Source organism: Cyanistes caeruleus, chromosome 1 (assembly GCF_971803275.1).
Source record: "Cyanistes caeruleus chromosome 1, bCyaCae1.hap1.1, whole genome shotgun sequence".
Taxonomy (NCBI): domain Eukaryota; kingdom Metazoa; phylum Chordata; class Aves; order Passeriformes; family Paridae; genus Cyanistes; species Cyanistes caeruleus.
In genome coordinates, this window is record NC_141701.1 from 110,179,702 (window position 1) to 110,196,893 (window position 17,192).

General features: G+C 41.7%; 1 protein-coding gene across 4 annotated transcripts in view; it reads right to left on the bottom strand.

Annotated features, from left to right (window-relative positions):
• Nucleotides 1-16,960, bottom strand: part of SH3BP5 (SH3 domain binding protein 5) — a 51,535-nt gene extending 34,575 nt beyond the window's left edge. Inside the window, exons 1-3 of one of the 4 annotated variants that reach the window (XM_023919314.2) lie at nucleotides 16,503-16,960; nucleotides 14,280-14,342; nucleotides 4,093-4,221 (exon numbers count right to left, since the gene is read on the bottom strand). In XM_023919314.2, the coding sequence (XP_023775082.1) occupies nucleotides 4,093-4,221; nucleotides 14,280-14,342; nucleotides 16,503-16,583 (273 nt within the window). In that variant the 5' untranslated portion in view covers nucleotides 16,584-16,960. Of the gene's footprint in view, nucleotides 1-1,911; nucleotides 2,042-2,283; nucleotides 2,341-4,092; nucleotides 4,222-14,279; nucleotides 14,343-14,428; nucleotides 14,625-16,502 lie in introns of those variants that run through there. The other 3 variants (XM_086849935.1, XM_086849931.1, XM_086849928.1) reach the window with 3 other exon arrangements.
• Nucleotides 16,961-17,192: the final 232 nt, after the last annotated feature.

Here is a 17,192-nt window from a genome sequence, read left to right on the forward strand (position 1 = left end):
GATGAAGTCATTCATCTGTGCCATGCAGCAGCACAAAATCAGCTCCTGCCAGCCCAGTGATTTATGCATTAGACCACACTTGCTTCTGCACAGCATCCTGTCACCAGGGAGGTAACACACTTCCCAGCTCTGTCACTTGCTCAGACACTACTGTGAACACGATTGCGTAGGCACTTTCCAGCCCCAGCCCTGCAAAATGTTAAGTCAACAGTGGCTTAAGACACTCCTTACCTCAGAGGCTCAGGACTTCTGTTTACATTATTAATGTTTCCTGGGAACTTCACCTTTCTTCCCCATTAGCTTTGGGCAAGAAAAGTCTAATTCTTTGACTAGTCAACTAAGGAAGAAGCTAATAGTGGGGAAAAAATAAAAGAAAAAAGAAGAAACCACCACCCAAACCAAACAGACATGGAAAGTTTGATTTTCTGAACGTTTAGAACCTGTGCCACCTTCTGGATTACAGGAATTTCATATTGCTGCAATGTGGGCACTGCTTGTGTACATGCACAATCCTCTGTGTGCCAAGGTCCTTCCACTGAACATTTGCATTACTGCGTAAGTCAAAGAACAACATGAAAAGACAATATACCAAACAAAATATCTTCTCACAGCACAAGTACTTCAAAATCTGATTAAACAACAAATTGGAATGCTCCAAAACAGTAAGGTGTGTCTTCAATCAACACAAAAGGCCCACTGCTGTACCAAATGAGGAGTCACAACAGCTCTGTCTTGGCAGAAGTCACATGTTATCTCCTTGAGCAAGAACATTAGCTAGATCTCACTTGAGTCTCAGCAAAAGCCAAATATTACTGCTTTGTTACCCACAGACAGCATCCTGACCTCCTGTGCCACGATTTCAGAGGGCAAAGTACTCAGATCATAACACTAGGGGACCAATGTTCTGGTAAAGCAAAGTTTCACCCAGAGATAGGCTAAGCCGTGGCTTTCTTGGCAAACACTCCACAAACAAGATCCCACAGGACTTTTGCATAGGAGAGTTAATTTGTTTTCAATTCCCCATCTTCTGCCAACACAGGATTGCACAAGATGGGGATAAGGGTGAGTAGACAAAAGGGCTTGAGATCCTAAAGCTTCTCCAGTGTTATACTTCAGCTGGTCACCTGATTTTTGATGACCCCACATCACCGCCCTCATACCTCCTTAATGGTTTTTTATCTTAATAGATGAAACACGTCTTTCCAAAAGAGACTCCTGCTGCTGCCAAGTGAAAGCAAGCTCCTCAATGTGACTTAATGCAGCTTGCATCAAGTAACTTACCCTGCCGCTGACATCTTAAACTCAAGTAACTCTGGACAACTCCAGAGTTACTCATTTGCATTTCTGCCAAACTAAGAGTCATTAATTATGCAATTCTGTATTTCCAAAAGGCTTAAAATGTATAGGTCATATTTTTACTTCCCCTTATTGAGAGCAACAAACAGGAATTAACACTTCCCTTTCTCTTACCAGTAGAGTCACTCATTTTCCACTTATTGTTTAATTAAAGCTGTTTCAGCCCCCAAGAACTTTGTGCCTATATTTTTGGAGGCAGCCTAATGGCTCTAAAATAACTATAAAGACAGGAGGAGGAAGACAATTCCTCATAGCTAGATGTTGTTATTAACTTAAAAAAAAAAACAAAAACAAGCCCTTCCCATGATTTCTCTACAGTTTTGCAAATCAAAGTAGAGAGAGAGATGCAAACTGGCACCTATCCATGTTAATACCCTGGTACATTCCTCCAGTTTCATATTTCCTTACCTATTCACCCCTTCTCCATGCTTTATCATAGTGGATTTACACCCAGTTAAGTGGAACTTTTCTAGATTAAATTAAAACTAGAAAAACTCTTCAGGCAGTACTTTAGTGATAATTGGCATCAATCTCCCAGCTTCCAGATAGGCTCACCATCGTTCAGTGCTTGCACTCCTCTTGGCTCTCACATTTTCCATTTTAAGATGTTATTAGACAAAGGGTGAAAGGGAAACCAGAGGCCATCTTCTATCTCTGTCTGCTGAGCAGATACAAAGTGGAAACTCTGTTCCATGACCAGATTCATTAAACAAAATGAAAAAAAGGTGAAATGAGTGGTTAGAAGGGCAACCCCTGCTTTAAAATGAAATGCCATCAAGGAATTAAAAGACAATTGAACGTGTAGCAAATTAACAGATCTGGGATAAATAGCATTAAACTTAGCTAGTGACAGAATGGACTGGGAGAAAAATACGGTTCCCTCTAACAAGCCTACTACTGGTACAGTGATTCTACTAATTTAAGGACCTCCAGGAACTTCAGTTTCTTAGTGGCCTTGCAAAGTATCTCTGAACCAGAATGACTGAATGGATTTCAGGGGTAGCAGAGACGTAACAATACAAAATTCCATTTCCAGAACATAATCTGCTGCCAGCTTCAGGACAGATAGCAAAGTTCACTGCTCTGAGTTTGTGATGTTACAAACTTCAAAGTCCATTGATCTTTTGATGGTTTTGTTTTTTTTGTACTGCAAAGGGTGTGCTTCTACCATTAACTTTTCCAAGTGTAACTCCTGAAGTTCTATGCATGCTGTGCTTTACCCAGCTATTTATAGCAATAGAAGTATAAGATCATGCTCAAGGCAGGGTCACAGGGATTGTTTTTCCAAATTGCACATACTAGTTTACACAATCACTAACTTCTGTAGCTCACCACTGGTTTATCTCTAGCACACACCATAGTCCTCATGAGCAGGGCTTCAGAGCAATTACAGATGAGAGGTGGATACTTCAAAGCACAGCAAGCAGGGTAGAGTTTACCTATTTGCCACTTCTAGTCTGCAGGACTAAGCCTAATACCCCCTACACCCCATCGCCTGAGACAATGCCTCCAAAACAATGTTATACAATTTAAAGCATCACAATAGTCACATATTATCCTGTATGTCACACCCCATCAATCCAGTTCCTGCTTCATCAGCTTTCACGGGAATAAAGCTTGTTCATTCCTCCCTTTCCTGTGTGCTGTTCTGAGGATGCATTCTCTTCCCTCCTCTTCTCTTACTGTGAGAGTTTACTCTCTGCCTCCTGGCACAAACCTACTCTACTTTTCTCATCCCTCTACCTACTTTTACAAACAAAATCCTTCTGCAGTTTTCATGTATTTCACACATGCCGCCCCATCTCTCACTCTCCCATTGAACACAACAGCTACCCAGCCACAGATGCCACCCCACACATCCTTCAAGCCAAACACAGAAGTAGCAGCTCTAGGCAGCTCTTCCTGATTCTTCCTGCCTCAAGAGAAAATAGAAATAGCAACCAGGAACACACTTCCCTTGGGGAAAAAACAAAAAGCCTCACAGACCAGCAAGCCCCACCACAAACACCCACCAGAAGCACTGCCTAAGCCACCACACACCCAACTCTCAACAGCTTTTTCTCTAAAATGGGATGCTGCCTGACATGTCATAAGCTTTCTGGCTTTCTCTTCATCCACCAGGTCACACTCTTCCTTCCACACCTCATCCTCCCCTGAGCTAAACAGGCCTATCAATAATCAAGTAGTAGCTGGGGCATGGGAAGTAAGCCCTGATGACAGAGAAAGAGTTTGTCCCCAAACCATAAACACTTCAGAGTCACATTTAGCACATTCCTACTTCATCACAACCCAATCAGCACCAAACCCTGCGTGTTTCCCCAAACCTGCTCCACTCTAGCCTTCTTCCTTGCAGCTTCCAGCTGCAGCCATTTAGCTGCTGAACATTTTGCTTTAAGAAGAAAATCCAGATACACAATGTCTACACTGTATTTTTAAATAAGTACAACCACTGATAGGAAAGAGCAGGGCTCTGAAAGGCCATTTATAATGAGAGAATAGAAGCAGTCTTTTGTTATTGTGTCTGCTGTAGCTCTTCTGGGTTTGAAGAGCATGTGCAGCTGTGGCTGTGAAGAAATCCATTTTGCCATCAATTCCCATGGCTGACATGCAACTGAAGACACAGAGCAGTGTCAGCCAAGTTCATATGCTTAGGATGTTATTAATAGCAGGAAAGCAACACCAACAGTGTGTGCCCTCCAACTACCACCACAAGCTTATAAGGCAAAAAGTTCTTACCTGCCTGGCCACCCTCCGAGCTTCCCAGTATGGTTTAGAGTCTTCTACAGCTTTTCCAATCTTCTTTACCAGTTCATCCAGTTTTACTGTTGCCTCAACCAGCACAGAGCGGAACTTCTGGCGTGCATCCTTCAAAACATTGCAGGGAAGAAAGAAAGGGCAAAGGCAGATTAGAGCTTTAAAAATTATTTCTACCTTTTTGTTCCTACCTTCAGGTTCCTCTTTAGATTCATACAGGAGCTGACACATCCAAAAGAGTTACTGGCATTTGGACTAAGAATTTTTCAGCAGAGGAACCCTGGAACCCAGAGCCAAATCCTAAAGCCAACATCCTGGACACCAAATCTTTTCTTTCAGTGACAGCTTTTATATAAAGCCTACAATAGCCTGTTCTAGATGTTACCTCTGGCAGGGTTTCTCAGAGAGGAATTGTTTGTAAATTACTCACTCGGTGAGAAGTCAAACAGCAGTGTAACAAGTTCTGAGAGGGACTTCAATGGCAAAGACATCTCATATAGATAATGCTAGAATGGTGCTAGCAGGCAGGCCAAATCCCCACAGCAGGCTGGCAAATCAGCTGGAATTGGCACAGAAAGCCCAATTCCATAGCCTTTTTAGCTATGGTTTCTATCAGTGAAGAAGGGCACCTACATTCCACTTCACTGGTAATATTTTCTATATTTAAAAAATCCAGCACCTTCCAAATGGGATGAGCTGCGCTCCTTCCTTACATGATTAGCTAAAGCAATTAAAATATTTTCTCTGCTCCAGTGAAATTTCCACACATGTAAGCAAAGTGATTCTGATTCCAATCTCAGAATCCACCACAGGCTTGAAATATATGAAATTATTGCAGATTGATGCAAATTCAGACTGGGACCTGGCCCAGGATTTAAGGAGATGAAGAGGAAGGGCCATGTGAGCTCTCAACAAGGCTTGTAGCTCTAATTAGAGTGCTGCATTTATGCAGACTGCTGGAGTGACATGTTGATAATCAGGAAGCAGCTGGCTTGAAGAAGTGCCCTAATTCAGGAGGGTTTTGTCATTATTGTTAAGGATTTCTAGAACGCAAAACTGCTTATTCACTGGAGGATTTAAAATACATTGCAAGTTGCTACTGTGCTCTCAGAAGTGGAAAAAATGCAACAATATATCAGTTTTTATAGAAAAAAGATATTTCTGCAAAAGCTTTGCTGCCTTTTTAGTGTTATGTAAAACCTGAACCAGCATCAGCATTATTTTAGTCCAGGGCAAATAGCTTTGGATTCTTAAGGTACTCCAATTTATTCTAAGGAATTATTCAAATGGATAACAAGGTCAAAAATGGAGAATTAAATGGACATTAACTTATTATTTCATTAACTCAAATCCAGTCAATAATCTCATTTCTCAGTGAAAGCCTGAAAAGTATCATTTAAACAATATTAATTGAGTCAATGATTGTCTCAGTGAGAAGAATTTGAATACTTCCAATTAAATTACTGGGCCATACATGGTTCACTGCTCAAAATGAGCTTTGTAGTAACTGAAAAAAACATTCCAAGTACGATGACTATATTGCAAGAAAAGTATTAAGTACTGAAATATATTTAACAAAGAGAAAAATTCTTTGCAGGTGTAGGAACAGAATTAAAAGCTTATTTCTAAATGAATGAGCTGGAAGATTTCACTCTCTTTGTGAAAGCTGCATATAAGGATACTAGTTATGCAAAGCAAACAGTTTAGGTAAAAAAAGCCTTGTGCAGTGATTCATCAGAAAGTTCAGTTCCCATGTTTTTAAGACAAGCACTTGGAACAAAGAAATCATTGCTATAAATCTGTGCCTGGAGACCTACCCCAAATTTATTCATGTAATAATTATATACAGTCCTATCCAATAGGAAAAAGATGACTGACTAGTCCCCACTAGGAGTTTAAAACAAACAAACAAAAAAAAAAACCAAAAACCAAAAGACACTAAGAACAAAGCAGTCAAATTAACAGCAACTTCTGTACCTATTCATCCCCCTTTAACTCTGATGAAACAGATGCAAATTACTGAACTCCAGGTGCTCCTCTAACTGGTGCCTGAAGCACAGGTCTTACAAATGGTGAAATACACATCTGCCCATGAGCACAACTTCACACAGTAGTTAGTTACACAGAATTGGAAGCTTCAGCTGAAAAACACACTGGTGAGAAATTCCAGTTTATCATTTTTCCTCCAAAGATGATTGATTCTCCTTTTAAGGCTTCATTTAGGTCTGACCACCCTCATTCTTGCAGTGAAGAACAGTAATGAAAACCAAAACACACCAGAACTTAGTGTCTGTGTCATCAACTTATTTTAAATGACATTTATTCTCAGGCTCCTGACCGTCAGAAATACAAGCCTGCGGGCTCCAACACCTTCTGCATGACAGAACAAGCAGATGCTCAATTCTCTGCTGGGATCAGTCCCCCCACCAAAGGCTTCCAGCCATCCCATCCCAGGAGCAGGATGCCAAGGTCTCTGAGGTGAGATTCCAAAGCCATGCCCTCTGCAGCCCTCCACACGCCACTTTTACCCTCCACCAGCCCCAACTGCACTACCAAAGCAAACAATCCCACACTGTCTATCTACAGTGTGTGTTCCTGTGGCAAAGCAGCACCTCCACACCACCCAGCCCCCTCAACCCAAAGTGACCCAGCTCTCCTGACCATGCCCCTGACCTGGGAGCCACGGGAACACCTCCTGAGAGCAGGGTCACAGCTCCCCCCTGCAAACACCCGGCCACGCGCTGGCAGAGCATCTGCAGAAGTCATCACCCTTGGAACAGCGCAAAACTCCCCTGGCAGGTAGTCCTGGGGAAGTCTGAGTGAGAGCTACAGGTGCAGCAGTTATTTTTATGCTTCATGTGAAAATGGGGAGGTCAGAAGCATCAAGATAATCGCACCAGTAGGACTGGGCTTGGTGCACTTACTCCTTCTGGGACACGAGAAGTACATCTGTTGTTCCTGGAAATGAATGGGCCTGTGGTCAAGGCAGCAACCTGGGAGCTGATTTAATTCACTGCTTTATGTCTGACTTCCCATGTTACTGTCAGTGAGACACTCTGACCCACATGTGAAGTGGCTCATAGCTATAAATCCTCTTAATGGTGTTTTCTGTAAGGACACTCACATCAGAAACTCAGAGGCTCAGAGCAGCACACCACTGCAGCTCATCCAGGGTCCCAGCGCGGGGCAAGTCCTACATCCATGTTAGAAAGACAACCACAACACTTTCAAGCTACTTATCAAATCCTCTGGTATGACCTGCCCCTCCATACTAGCGTTACTATTTAACTACCAAACTCTTGCTTCATTTAGACCTTTATCTAGCACACAGGGATAACAGAGAAAGGAAAATATGTCAATTCCTGCAACTAGTCACGAGCAAAACCAAGAGAGTGCAAAATATGCCACAGAAATTTTCTAGCATAGTCCTCAATCTCTAGTTTCTGTATTTCAGTTTCTTGAAAGATAATTCATTCCAGCAGAAATGCTATTCATTGATAACAGCAAGTATGCAGCCTTAGGTAATATGTGAGTCACACTCATCATTTCTGGGTGGGTTTTTCTGTTTTGGGTTTTTTGGTTTTTAAAAACACATTGTGTTTTTCTCACCACTGCACTGAATACATACACAGACTCTAACAGAAGCAATGCAACTGCCATGAGACATCTCAAACATGCTGACACTTTTAAAGCATGTTTTCCCATCTACTCGCTCCTAATCTTCTGTGATCATTTTTAAGAACACCTTGCTTCTGACTTTAGAAATAGAAAAGTAACATTTAAAATGTTAGCCAGTCAGCTTTCAGTATTTTTTCCCTCCTCTTTGCTTAAATGAGGTGATGATAAACCTTTTCCAAGCTGGACAAAAGCCAATTAAGGCACTTTATCCTCAATGTGTTTCGCAAGGTTAAAAAACCAAAAAGTAGCAGGAGGAGCTTCTCACCTAAATTACAGCCTTAGTAAGTAGACTCTCACTGGCTAGATGTTTGTCATACACACACTCTAGCAGGCAGAGCACTTAATGCACCACGTGGACAGCTGCAGTTCATATTTCAACATCTTGATCTATGGCTGCAAGAGCTCCACACTCATCAACTTTCTTCCTGGAAATCCTTAGCACTTTTTTTCCAAAGAGATTTCACTAGCACCATCTTAGGGAGCATGCCAGACTTCCACTCCATCTATGTTTTTGCTGCAATAGTCCATTATTAAAAGCAGACTTTGTTTGTAATGCCATGCTGTTGGGCAGCTTTTTGATACTGCACCAGAAAGAGGGACCACACTTAAGGACAGGTCATCCTTACAGCAGCATTTTGAAGATCCATCCTCAAAAGTGGGGGAAACACTAAAATACAATTTTCAACCTACACTGCGCCTGTCAGAGAAAAAAGCATGTCTGTTTTCCTCACTCCTGAATGACGGTGATGAGCTGGTGTTAGATGCCAGATGACAAGCAAATAACTATTTCTGCCCATCAAATGAAACAGGTATTTTCAAACTATTTTATTTTTTAAATGAGCATTACATATCATCCATGTCTGAATCGTCTTCATTCTGAGCACATCTAAATTTCATTTACAAAGGTTGTCCCATGACCATTCTGCCAGTCTGGTGTGCAGAACCTCTGGCAAGCATGGGAGGTGCACGGGAAGTGGAATTGCTGACTGAGAGACAGGCTTCACCTATTTCCAAGAGGCTGACAGTATCCATACCCACCTTCTCTGCTACAATGACTTACCAGCAGCTCACCTCCAAGTTAAACCAGCACCAGTATCATACATCCACACCAAACAGATGCACAAGGTGAGCTCAGAAATCTACCCTCAAGCCTCGAACCAGTTAAAAACACTTTTAACATTTCTTTGGTACCTGAGCAATTCAAGTAAGCCAGACTGGCAACCAAACCTTAAAAACGAAGTGCAAGGCAGTGGATAAGTAGTATCTCAATTTTTAAGGCAAAAGTCTTTGGTTTGTTGTTTTTTCAGGCAGATACTAATATGCCATCTAAGAACTATTAAAAACTCAGTACCTGAAAGTTGCTCTAACCTCCCGTTTGCAGTTACGAATTGAGATTACCAATACTTTTTACTACAAATGTTTTTAATTCTCTTACAAGAAGAGAGAAGAAAGCAGCCATGGGAGGGTACTGGGGTGCTCCTTTCAAAGCAAGATTTCTCCACCTAAGCCTTCCTCTCCCAGGCTGGAAACTCCTCTCTATGTCAAGAACAGGAATCAAGTAAAGCCCTTTGACTCATTTGGTTGACAAAATCTTTCCAGAGCCACAGCAGAGGAAGAAGCCTTCCCTTACTCATCCCTGGATGAAAGCAGAAGGCAAAATAACAAGCAATTCACACACAGGAGCCATTTCCTATGGAAGCAAGTAGATCATAAAGAAATGCGGAAAGATACGTCCTGATAGCGTTGGATGAATCTATCACGCATGTATCCTGCTCCAAAAGCCAGCAGGAACACCAGCCAGTGAGCTGCTTTGTCCTTATCTCTGCATTCTTTTGTGGACATTGGAAAATGCTGCACAGGGATATTGATAAGGTGGCGGATGTTTCCACAGAGAGATGTTTCCTCAAGCCAGGCAGGCACACTCAGAATGAGATTCCAAACACTGAGAGGTCATGTTTCTAAAGCCTGAAAGATGCAGGATTTTTTTTTTTTTTTTAAATCTACTTACATGTTTTATGTGTGACAGGGTCAACAGCTCAAGTTTTTTCCCTAAAACCACGTATTTTAGTGAAGAAGTAAGACGCCAATCTAAATAACTGGTGAATATCTGCCTGCCAGCAGGAAGCAGAGAATTAATTCCTTGTTTTGCTTGTGCATGCAGCTTTTGCTTTACTTAACTGCCTTTACCTCAACCCACAGGTTTTCTCACTTCTATTCTTCTGGTTCTCCCTCTGGTCCCACTGGCAGGGAGGGAGCAAGGAGCTGTCATGTTTAGCAGCCAGCTGGGGTTAAACCATGAGAAAAAGTCCTCCCCCTTCTGAGAAGGGTTCAAATGCTGACAAGGCTCACAAGGGGAAGAACACCACAGCTAATAAAGCCCTGTCCTTATATCCAACAACAGCCCAGGGTGACCTTTATGATAAATCCAGAACTAAAAGTAACAAAGTCTTGCAGATCAGGACTGGAGAATCTAGGCAAGCACACAATAAGGATCCCAACCAGGCCCTCTAATAATGAGCATGGCTGAAAGCAGCACTGCTCAGCTCTAGTTTTCCTGTGCAGTATCTCCCAACATACATTGGCAAGCTTGTAGCTCCAGCAACACAAAAAACTCCAACAAAAACCACATTTGGGATAGCTGGGATTCCAGTGGTAACTTTAATGGTATGTGCTGCATTTCCCCTCCCCGCAATGCTGCCAGAGGGTCCTTGGGTTAATTTGTTACATCTGAGCTGTACTTTCAGAGCCAGAGCTGGCTGGACAGGCAAGTCCTGCACATTTGTTAAGTACATTTGCAGCTCCTGATGCGAGTTCAGATGGAGATGCATTTCCAATAAACAGGAAAAAACTTCTTACATCTGGCCAAAACACACTTGTATCTCCCCTACAAGACGTTTCCCCCAGCTCTTCACAGACACTTCAAACATAAACAGGGACATTAGAGAAGCCAAGTGTTAAATCCCTCAGAGAACCCTCATCATCCTTCTGCTGTGTCAGTAATGCTCAGTGTTGCACTTAGTAGGAGCAGCATTATGGATTTTAAATCAAGTCTAATCAAAGATTCATTAACAGGCAATACATTAACACAACATATAACTACCAGCCACTCGGTGCCCTTCAGCAGCTCCGCAACTCCTGAACAGGCTGCGAGCGTCAGCAGGTCAGGATATTTCTTCAGGGTTTAATAGGAGAGATCAAAAGAGCAAAAAATGAGTAATTCTTCCAAGTAAAAGAATAGATGTAGCCAACTTCAATGTATCTGTTCAAGTCATGCCATGCATGTACATCCAGTGCTCTCACAGGTAGTGTGGGTGCAGAACATATTTTAAAAGATTAAAAAACCCAGGCTGTTCAACTTAAAAACAGATCATGTGGCAGTTTCAGTGGAGAACTTAAAGAAATGGCTGGCTGGTCAACTTAAAACAGAATTCCCCATTTCATCACCTCTGTAAGCAGTAGACACCGGTATTTTCTACATTGCTGAAACATGGACATTCCTGTGGCTACACCAAGACAGCGTAGCCACGAAATCCTAAAAGCCTCTACTGAATTCAGCCCCACAACATTTTCCACTGGGTAACGCAGCATTATTGCTTCCACTCTGCAGATGCAGACCTGAGGCACAGCAAGAATAGAAGCATGGGTTTAGAAGGATTTAACAGCTTTTATATTTCCAGTTAATGGGAACTGGAGACAGCCAGCAGTCCCACTTAGAACAACCTACATAAAGCTATATGCAGGAAGTCCAGAAGTCTTGCAGAACTCAGATGCCACAAGGTTACACTTCCTGCTTATCAGAGAGTACATCAAGTCACAAAAACATGGGTGTATTTTTCTGAAGTTCCTTCTAAGAAATATACCTTCTACTCAAACACTCCCATCGCTTTTCCAGATTATTCTGGGGAAAAAAAATCAACAGTGGGAATGTATGGACCACAAAGTAATGCTACAGGAAGCTGGCAGTCAGCAGTTTGTGCTCTAAATAATGGAAGGATACATCTATGTTCCCATTAAAGATATTGAAAAGATGAAGAAAATGATGCTAGCAAAACAGGATAAATATAACTCCATTGTCTGGTTAAAAAACACCTACATACATCTTTCTTCCAACGAAATATAGCAAGAACACCACAAACTAGGAAGGGGTAGCAAGAAGGACCCAAAGCAGCTAATAAGAGCCAAAAGTGCAAATTTTCAAAGGGAAACTCAGCATGGCTCTCCCAGAAGCCCACATTTTCAACATTATTCATGGATTTTGAAAGCCTTTGAAACAGAATGATCTCAATTCCAAACTCCTCCTTCTAAACTCTGGATTTATCCTATAAGGCTGCTTGGCAAGTCTTTCTTTCTTGTCCAGAGTATGAATGCAGATTTTCTGCTAGCCACACACATTGGGTGTTGTGGGATTTTTTATTCCTTTCCCCAGAAAGTTTTTAAGTCCATTTAAAATGCATTTATCGACCTGTATATAAATTAAGCCTTGCTTACATCATCTAACTGCATTTGTCCGCAATATTTAAGCAGATCAAATCTAATGAAAATTTTTATGGGTTAAAAATTATGCAGCTGCATGATACCACAAACTGGCATCCATCCAGTAAGATTTTTGGATGAAAAGTGAAGAGGAAACATTCAAGAAAGCATACTCTTGGCGGTATTTCACCTTAATTCCATCAAAAACTGATTACAGTAAGTACTACACACAGATCTGCAATAAACACTTAATGGCAAAGTGCAGAGAATGATTATATGATTTCTGTCTATCTAACCTACCTGGTATTTACTAGGCTGAGTAAGCAACAAGGTAAGTCCAAGCTAATGTGGAAATTCTGCTCATTTATTTACAATTATATTTCCAGGAGCCTGTCAGCCTCTACAGCTCAGCACGTGTTACACACACTGTAGCTACAAATCTGCAGGCTTGACAAACACTCAATCACATGAATAATTTTAATCAAGCAGAGAAATCCCATCTTAAAGTCACTGGGATTTATTTCATGAGGATGCCTTTGCATTATTATTACTATTCCATCTGCTTCATAAAATGTCCTCAGCGCAAGGTTAAGACAAAATTAATGAAATCCAGGCAACTATCCATAACACCATCTTTCAGTTTCAGTACCTCAGCATGAAATAAGGAGACTGAAAAGATACATATAATGATTTTTTATTTTCAACATATCTGTATAAAGATTCCTGAAGTCCATTTAATTGCTACTGTGGCAGACCAGAATGCTGATTTTTAAAGTTCACTCATAAAATTTTAATCATGCTAGTGACACTGAACAGTTTTCGCAGAAATACTGTGTAATTTTGTACAGCAAACAGTTCCCCATTTAACTAAGTTTATTTACCAATAAATTCATGATCTACGTACCACAAATGACAGAAAATGCAAACAAGTGGGGAGAAGAAAAAAGCTACAGGACAAGGCTGCTTTGTTTCCAAAGATCATAACCCCATTTTCTGTTCAGTGCTCTCAGTGGATATTTCAGAATTCTAAAATTCCACCAAGAACCACCCCATGCTTGACGTGCCCATCTCATGAAAAGATACGCACAAAGAAAAAATTTAAAAATAATAAATTTTTAAAAAGTAAAAATCAGACAAACAAACCAAACTTTGACATTTTGAAGGTACAGACAGAAACCTACAGATGTACTTTTATAGTATGTTCCTCACTGCAATCTCAAACTGTTTTGATACAGTATTCAAAACTATGCAATGATACCAAAATTATTTAGGATGTCAAGTCATATTTTATGCCAGTTTTTCTTTAGCAGCATATTCATCTTATACTTCCACCGGGTTTATATTCTCTGTTTTGCAAACAGAAGAAAATTCAGACACACAAATAGGACAGTTTGGTTTGCTTCACTATTAGATCAATAATGTTGAGCCTTCCAGAATAATTACCAAGTAGATAAAGCTCAAATTTGGGGATTTAGAAACAATGTATTCAAAACTTGCTATTAGATTTTTAAGTATCCAAGAAAACCTCACTGTATAACCAGGAAGTCTTCTATTTCAACTTTCCTTCACCACCTTCCTTGCTCAGGAAGTGATGACAAAAAAAGGCAAAGATAACAAGCTAAAAAAAAAACCCAAACAGCCACCAAAGAGAAGATCCTGGCAGACAGCTGTATGGCAAAAACCTCTTAACCAAATAAACTTTCCCTGTCTATAGTCAACAAACACAAAACAGTGACTTGTAAAAATAAAACCTGTCTACACTTAGTGTCAAAACGCAAAAATAAGTTCTGGCAGTGGTTGTGTGTGAGGTTCTCCACGCAGGGTTTTTACACTGTCAGCATACCTCTGCCTTTTCCCTTTCTTTTCAGCTGTTGGGTCAACTCATACCTTTAAAAAAATCATCACCAGACTCCTACTGCAAAATTACCATTCAGGAGGCAACCTACTAAAAAACACTGTCCCTTTTGTTCACAAAATCCAACATGCACAAAAGGAAAATGCAAGGATAAATTCTGTACCTCCAGCTCCGTCTCTCTGCGATTGATATCATCAGTAGATTGATTCAGTTTTTCTAGCTCCCCCTAGAAGGAAAGTCAGATGCATAGTAAGAAATCAGGGAAAAAACATGTCTGAGAAGGTTCATTCAGCATCCCTACTGAAAGCTCACATGGGCTTTGGCTAATGAATTTAGTGAAAAGAGGAAACCTTGAGGTGTTCAGCCTAACTTTGCCACCGGCCTTCTACTTTACTACTGAAAAGAAAAAATAATCAGAGAAGCTCTATAGTTTTATGTTAAGGCAATACATTTCCTATTCTGGCTACTTCTTCACTATTACAAATAAACACAAGGTTCAGTAAGCTCTGTCTCCTTAATCATTACAGCCAGTATCAGTAAGGTACTGGGGAGACAGACACACCCACCCCGAAAGATTAGCATAAAGTTTGCCCTATCACAGGAGACACGCAGTGGAAGGACAGAATCGATAAGAAACACATCTTGCCACATGAGAGGCATTTTATTTTGGATTTTGGCAAATCATTTTATAACAAAACCAGTCAATGGGACATACAGTTATGTCTATGTAATTTGCCTTCCTGCCAACATTCTGATCAGAAACAAAGGTGTTAAATCCCTTGAATAAATATGTAGTAGAGTAGTGTTGGCATGAATGAAGTTATTGTAAAAATAAAGCTCATTCTTATTGACTTTCTTACCACAAAAAGCAACCCTCAGGAGGATATCTGATAGCTTTCCTTATCTGAGCTACATGTTCCTTCATGAGAGATTATAAGATTTTTAACAGTAGTGTTCTCCAATTTAAATGTTATTTAATTGTCAGCATGTGTAACAGAATACGTCTTGAAATGTTCTGCCGTACAAACCGAACGCTGTAAATTGATTGTCACTTGAGCAGTTTCCCACTAGACTACAAGAATGACTCTGGTTACAACCAGAAAGGAATTAATTACAACAGTTTAGCTCTCTTATCCTCAGAGGTCAGATTTCGTTTCCTGCTCCTAGGATTTGGAAAATACCTATTTGAGTATCCATGTTATCTGAAACAAACACTCATCCAAAAATTACCTAATTGTCTCTTACTATCGCTTACTCAGAACCTGATGGCTCTCATGGAAGCAGACACGGCAGCCTGTTTTTCCAACCAAACAGAAAACTTAACAAAAACAATTGTTTTGCTGACCATTCACAAATTGTATATGTGGAAACGTGTTGCAAGCTGAAGAACCTAAGGCCAAAATTAGATCAATAGACACCAACCAAGCTCAGCCTCTTAAAATCAGGGCAGTACCAGGATGGCTTTTGGCTGAGGGCCTTGTTCTGTGTAACCATGTTTTGAGAATTTTGCAATTGCTCTGTGCAGCCCTGGAAAACTAAATGCTCACGATGGAGAGAAGAATGACAATTACAGCGAGCAGGGATCTATGCCAAGGAACCTCTCAGCAATGTACACACATGTTATATTCATTCATGACAAACAGTCCCAGCAATGCTGGAGGCAAAAGCCATAAATCTGCAGAGACCTAAAAATACATTTCATTTCAGGGACCACAGCATGCTTGAAGTTTGCACCAGGCTATTGGTCGAGACATGATTTTGGGGTGAAAAGCTTTGTTGAGACACCACGCAAGAATAAAAAGCATTGCAGAAGGCATTCACAGAGAGGAAGCACCATATTCCACTAACGCTCCTTTTTAAAACAAATAAAAAACAATGATAAAAACAACGAAATAAATTTTTTAAACCTACGCTTTCCCGCATTTATGAATTTCTGAGCACCGCTCCACAAGCAAGGTCACGGTGTCATGGTCAAAACTAAAAAGGGGAGGGGGGGGGGGTGAATTTCAGCAGGAGGAGGAGGAGAAGGAGGGACAGCCAACAGAGCCGGGCTAACAAAGGGCTGGGGCGCCCAGACAGCCGGGGCTGCTCCGGGGGGAAAATAATTAACTACATAAATATAATTAATGAATTAAATAATTAAAATAAATAAATAAATAAATAAATAAATAAATGTGTGTCTATATGCATGCCTGTGTCCACGTTAAGTGTATGTATGTATATATATATACACACACACACACATATATATATATATATGCATGCACCTACGCCTGAAAAGCAATGAAATAAAAGGCACCCATTATTACACAGAGCCACAACGCACACATTGAAGCGAACCCCCCCCCAGAACATCGCAGTCGCCCCTCGGGAGCCAGGCCCTCACCTGGATGCGGGGGTCCACCTCCTCGTCCTCGGGGCGCGGTGGTTCCTCGGCGGGGCGGCCCCGCCGGCCCCCCGGCTCCATGGCGGCTCCCGCTGCTCCCGCCGCCGCCTCCCGCTCCGCCGCTCCCGGCCGCCGCTCCGGCCCCGCCTCCGGGGAACCCCTCCCTCCCCGCAGCGCCCCCGTCTCTTTGTGCCTTCGCAGCGCGAAATTGCGGGGTTTCCTTCCTTTCCCCCCCTCACACCCGCCCCCGCCTTTTATTTTTTTATTTTTCCCCCCCCCGCCCTAACCTTCCCTCACACCCCCTCCCTCACACCCCCTTCCCTCACACCCCCTTCCCTCACACCCCCTCCCTCACACCCCCTCCCCTCACACCCCCTCCCCTCACACCCCTTCCCTCACACCCCCTTCCCTCACACCCCGTTTTTCTGGCGTGCTAATTCCTGGGTGCCCCCCGCAACGGCGCTGCGTGAAACCAGGATGAGCAGTTCCAGGTGCGGGGAAGAGCTAAGGACACCTTGCTGGATTTTTTAATTTATTTCCCCCCCCCCCCCCCCCTTCTTCTTTCCTCTTTTTCAAGCTCTGCTGGAGGCTGACATGCCTATGGAGAGAAAAAAAAAATAATGAAAAAAGAAATCGGGGGAAAGGGAGAAGAGAAAAATACTAAAGGCACTTTCAACAACCTTGAAAATT